The sequence below is a fragment of the Nannospalax galili genome, unplaced genomic scaffold (assembly GCF_000622305.1).
Source record: "Nannospalax galili isolate Female #2095 unplaced genomic scaffold, S.galili_v1.0 scaffold321, whole genome shotgun sequence".
In the NCBI taxonomy this organism is placed as follows: Eukaryota; Metazoa; Chordata; class Mammalia; order Rodentia; family Spalacidae; genus Nannospalax; species Nannospalax galili.
Genome location: NW_008345972.1, coordinates 777,824 through 783,823, shown reverse-complemented (window position 1 = coordinate 783,823; position 6,000 = coordinate 777,824). Strand labels below are relative to the sequence as shown.

At 46.9% G+C, this 6,000-nt stretch overlaps 1 protein-coding gene across 5 annotated transcripts in view; it reads right to left on the bottom strand.

Moving 5' to 3' along the window:
- Window positions 1–271: 271 nt before the first annotated feature.
- Window positions 272–6,000, bottom strand: part of Tns3 (tensin 3) — a 257,511-nt gene continuing 251,782 nt past the window's right edge. For all 5 annotated transcript variants that reach the window (XM_008842184.2, XM_029567904.1, XM_029567903.1 and 2 more), the window contains 3 exons: window positions 5,369–5,437; window positions 5,256–5,282; window positions 272–3,181 (listed from right to left, as the gene is read on the bottom strand). In XM_008842184.2, coding sequence (XP_008840406.1) covers window positions 3,037–3,181; window positions 5,256–5,282; window positions 5,369–5,437 — 241 coding nt within the window. In that variant the 3' untranslated portion in view covers window positions 272–3,036. The remainder of the gene's footprint in view (window positions 3,182–5,255; window positions 5,283–5,368; window positions 5,438–6,000) is intronic.

Here is a 6,000-nt window from a genome sequence, read left to right as displayed (position 1 = left end):
CTAGAACCCATGTAAAGCTGGTGTGATCCCAGTGCTCCTATGGCCAGGTGTGAAGTTAGAGAGAAAAGAATCCCAGGAAACTCATGGAACAGCTAGTCTGGCATACACAATGGCACGTAAAAGAGACCTTGTTTCAGAACATGGTGGGAAGCGCGGACCAACAACCGAGGCATGTGTGAACCCACATTCTCTCTCTCTCTCTCTCTCTCTCTCTCTCTCTCTCTCTCACACACACACACACACACAAGATTAAAAGCTTGTTTCATGAGGCTTACCAAGGTCATAATTTTTATTATACTCTGAATAGTGATGATATTTTAAGAGCAGAGAAAATGACTATACAAAGGATTTATAGAACATTCATTTACATACTGGATATATATTCTTTACAATATGTAATAGTAAAAATATTCACTAACATGTAAGGCAGATAAAGAGACATTACAAGGTCTTTGACACTGAGAATAAATGCAGTGTGGCTTTTAACATGGGTGCAGCCCAACACTGGAGAATATAAGACCGTTTAATGAACAGGTTAATAGGTCCCTAGCTATTTACCAGAAGTGGTGGACATCACTGAGTTCCTGAGGCCCTGGGGGCAAAACACTTGGATGATGTTCCTTCTCCAGGTTTCTGAGCACACAGTAAGGGCATGGTCTGTGGTGTACAGACTCGGCTTGCTATGTTGAATGCATTTGTCACATACAGAGAAAGAAAGAACCCTGTTCTACCAGCTCCTAGGAAGTTATGCAACTGTAGCTCTTCAGAGGGAGTCAACTGCTCAGAGCAAATTCCTTTATACCCTTTACCACTTTTACCTGGAATAAAAGTCATACTCGGCAGTCAGTTTAAAAAGCAAATCTGCGTAACTTTTTGAATGCATTCCACGATGACCTTCATGGGTGGCCTGGACGTCTCTAATTAACCAGCAGGCTATGTGCTCAGTGCCACAGCCCTGCCCTGCTCATTTCAAATCAGGCCCTCTCTCCCTCCAGCAGAAGGGGAAGGGACCTGGCCTGTGGTCTTTGGGTCACGACTGCATATAAATGATCACAGGATGTGGAGGAGCAAAAATTTTAGCTCCTCCTGTCTGGACTCTACCTGTAGGTGAATAACTGAAATGCTAGACGCCTCTGTGGAAGACATCAGGGCCTGTGGGAATGATGGTACATTCCCTCTAAGAGCTATACCAGTGTGTGTCCGGGAAGGAGGTCCTTGAAGACCAAGGCGAACATTTGGCACAGAAATGAGGCACTTGCATTTGGTGCATCAATAGGAGCTAAAAAGTGGAATGGTCCACCTGTGTATACACACAGACACACACACGCACATACACACACACACACACACACACGCACATACACGCACATACACACACACACACACACCATGATTCAGTTGGTTCCAATTATACTGGTAGCTATATCTTCTGCCCCTTCTGAAACAGAGAATCCACCAAGTAGATTTCCAAACCCAGCTTGACAACCATAGCCTGTGCCAGCTGTAATGTGTCAGCTGGGATGGGGCTTTTAAAAACGGAGAGTAGGAACTGCAGGCTTGGATGGAGATAATCAGAGCCTCTGCATGGCACAGAGTTCTAAGCAAAGGAGACCCTAGCTTTGTTTTCATGTGGCCCTGTTCCTGCTCCACCTTCACTCTGGGAAGGCCAAGTGACTTCTCCTAAGTCTCTGACCACTGACAGGAAGCCTGAAGCACTAGCTTGAACAACTGAGCGTGAACCAACAACTCCCGACTCAGTGGCTAAGATGCCTTAGCAAAGAGGCATCAAACACAGCCTGAGTACTGGGATTTTTATCTTTTTCCTCATTCCCCCTCTCTCTCTCTCTCTCTCTCTCTCTCTCTCTCTCATCACCCACCTAGGGCCCCATCAGGAAGCTGCAGGTGTCACCAGAAGCACAGTAACAGCATACAAAGGCCAGATGGGCTTTAGGTCATGCTGACCTACAGAAGAACCCAGCCAGCCCTGCAGAGGAGGCTGAGACTGATTGCAGCACCTTAGTCTCCCATTCCTCCGGGACATTCCCAAGAAGAAGGAAGTCATCCACATCCAGAAGACATGTCACTGCGCCGTGCAAGGTAGGCTGCTTGAGGCACAACTACCATTTGGCAGCACTGCAGATGGAAGACAGCATGGTGGCAACCGAAACCACCATCCACCTTCTCCTTTAGTAACCAGGTGCCTGCAGTATATCCTACAAGCGACAAGTCTCTTAGCCATCACAGCTCAGTGGCTGCAGCATTTGACATGGGTACAGTATGGCAATGGCAAGCGGTTATAAATAATTTGGCATAAGTAAAATATAAATTATATAGAAATGGTGTTTTTTTGTTTCTGTCTTCTCGTTTTCCCTCGCAGGGTCCTCCTGGGCTCTCTACAGCCTGGCTAGCCACCTGTGAGCTGGACATGAAGTTCTCACCACCGGCAGTGGGGTCTCTGACATTGCATGTTCCTCCCTGACACCAGAGACTTCCACTGCCCTCAACTTCACACCCGTCCCCACCGTCTCCTAGCTTATGTTCCTACCACCTTCCAAATGGCCTGACCTACACAAACCTTCACAACCATACATCCCCTTCTCAGGTTCATCAGTGTCTCCTGTGCAAAAGTCAAGATGAGGAAGCTGCTGGACGGAGTGTTTCTGCCAACAGTGCGGTGTCAACCAGGCTGGTGCTCCTCATCCACACAGATGCTGGTGAGCCAGGGACTCAGGCCGCTTTGCCTTCTAGGCTCTCTCCTTACACATCCCTTACCCATGGGACCCCTGGGTAGGCATCCTCTGGGCCACCTTGTCCTTCCACTCAAAACGTGCCTGGCTACAGAGATGTGTCAGATGAGAAGTTACAGAAAGGCCAGTCTATGGTGACAGTTTGCTCTTGTTTGGGAAGCGTTGCCATATTCCTCTCTTGAGCCTGGAATGTCAGGATTATCAGTTTGGTGCAAATGGGGGCCCCGCCTCACCCCATTGCCATCGTGAGGGACCTGCAAGGCATCTGGAGAGTCTTGCTATGAGGGACTTAGATCTTCTTAGGGGAGCCGATCATGACCTTTGACACAAAGTTGACAATGGCACTGGCAGGCTGTTCAGGATCATGCTCTGCAAACAGGTGGCATACATTGTCCGTGGCACTGCCCTGTTTCCGGGCTACGAATCCAAAGACTCTGCAAGAGGAAAGTCTGGGTCAGAGCAGCCAGCATCCTGCAGAGCACTGTGCATGCACGTAGGCTCTCACTTTCTCTCCTACCGGTAGTGGCCTGGGAGCAATGTCAGCTGAACTTATAGAAGGCTACCATGTGTAAAGCATAGGCTAAGGGCCTGTCCACACTGGTGACCTCCAGCCCTTGGGATCTGTATGTAAGAATGAATCCTGCAAAGAAGGTTCTACAGTCAAGAGGGGTGATGTCCTGTCCTGAATCACAGCTGAGGCTCAGCTTGCTCCTCAGCAGCTCCCCTGAGGGGAAGGGATCCTACAGGTACTGTCCAAAAAGAGTCCTGAGCTGCACTGCGCATGCAGGATCAGTGTCTCCCAGGAGAGGGGAAGGACCTTCAGGGCTGCAAGAAGGATGCCAGAGGCTCCCGGCCCTGCCCAGACCCTGAACTGCCCTACCCATTGGGGCTAGAAGGGAAATACGTCAAGGAGGCCTCTCAGGCCTCAGGAGCCCTGGGGAAATCAAAATCAGAACACTCAGCCCTTTATTCTGCTTTTAGTTTTACGTGTGTGTGTGTGTGTGTGTGTGTGTGTGTGCCTATAGAGTCTAATTTGAACCCCCAAAGTCCTTCAGCATGGTGTATCTACCAGAGCCTGGTTAACCTACGAAGAGTCATACCCTTGAAAAAGACTGACTCTCCTTCTCCTAGCAGCGTCTGGTTGCCAGCAGTTCTCATCTAGGGTTGGTGTTTCTTGCCCACTTCCCCACATCTATGCTCAGATTCTGTCTGGTTTGAACTTACATAGGACTTGCACATGCTGTCACCATTGCTATGAATTCATATGAGTAACTGACCATCTGACTGGAAAACTCTAAATAAGCATGTTTCGATTTGAAAATCCAGAAGTTAAGAAACTAATAAATAGCCGTGGAAGGTGAGGGGAGACTTCCTGAGAGGGGAGGTAGAATGCACTGATATGAAGAGGAAAGGGAATAGACTAGGAAGGTTTAAATGGGGTGGGGAATGGGAGGGCAGGGCAGAGGAGGGAGTACGGGGAGGGATAACAAACACCAAAGGCCTTTAGAAAGGCCAAACCTATCAATATAAAAGCTTCTTAAAGTATATACATATATATTATAAAAAGATTAAAAGAAGTTTCCTTATGATAGGGGGATACTACCTTTACTAGACATCATAAGCTATCATAAAAACCCAATGCCAGGAATGGGCTCCCTCTTTTGAAACTGTTAACCAGGAGTCCCATAGACCTTTAAATTCCACTGACCATTGCCTCTGCTCTTGGTTATCCATGAGGACTTGATAGTAAGACCCTACTGCTGAAGACACTACATATATGAGCTATAAAAAACAAGCTGGTGCTGCCTTCAAAGCCTCATCTCTACTGGTTATCTTTCAGTGCTAGAATGTTCTATGCATGCTACCAGCAGAAAAAAAGTGATCCTCAACCTTATCCAGCTGTGAATCCTGCGACCCACACCAACAACTGGCCTGGCAAGGTATGCCCAGCAGTGCAATAGTGGTACAAATATTATGGAGTAACCAAACATTCTTTAATTGGATTCAAGGTCCGCTTTACAGGATGGAGCCCATATGTGACATTAATATCAGGCTTAGGTACCTGCAGCTAGATAGGTCACAGATATAAGAGAGAACCTAATATTAGTTTTCTACTAAATATTGTATTAAACTGACTTCTAATGATTTATTGTTCTACTGATAGATTAATGCATCTTTCAACTCTCACCAGATAAGTTTCCTTATGCAGCATATGGTGATTAACACAGAAACCCACAACTGGCCACTGTGCAGAGAACAAGAGGCTGCAGAGTGCTTACCCCTGAATAGGACGCCTATATCAAACTTCTGCCCCTCAAGGCTTAGGGATCATTGTGAAAGAGGAGGTGGAAAGATTCTAAGAGACAGACATGGTAAATGACCACATAGATTACTTTTTTATTTTAAAGAGAGAGAGAGAAAAAAAAAACTTCTTTGGAAATCTAGAACTGACTTCAACTCTGCACAGTGACTACATAGAGAGAACGTAAAGAGATGTAGACAACTTACTTGGAGGACGGGCCATCTTTGATCCACCTACAGAATTGAAACGTTACATTAATTTTTTCAATTAAAGGATAAAGAAAGTATATCTTTCATTTGTAAAAATGCAAATTTCTTACGTCCTGTCTTGTGGGTCCAAGGCACAGAAAATCACGCTGCTCACAGGGTAATGTCTCCGGAAGAAGAGCCTGTTGAGCAGGAAGGGAGAGAGGGAGGCATCTGTTACTGGGGTTTTAGGATGATGTGCTGGGTGGGCTTCTCATTTCCCCAATGTGAAGATTTGAGGGGTAGAAACTGATGCCTTTAGGCTGGACCTTTAGGTCTGTGTCTTCATGGAGACACCTCTAAGTGCCTCTGAGCCCTGGTCTCTGTCCGTGAAGAGGGTATCATGAAGAACTCACTATGGAGTTTGAGGCTGAACTCAGTCTCACAGAACTCCACCTGCCTCAGCCTCATGAGTGCTGAGATTAAAGGCATGCACCACCACATCCAGCTCCCACTCCTCTTAAAGGATGGTGTCCAGAAAAATACAGCAATGGGTCTGAGAGCAAAGAATCTACTCTTGAGGGTGAGCCCATGTCAGCCATACTTCACATAGTATGTGTCCATTGCTCTTTTGATTGGAGCTGCTAAATTCAGAGAGGTATTTGGGCAGAGGTTTGAAAGATGAAGAAACCAAAGCCTTCCCAGGCCACTTGCTGCTATGTGTGGGGAGAGGCCCTAACCAGCAAAGCCAGAGTCTGGCTCTGTG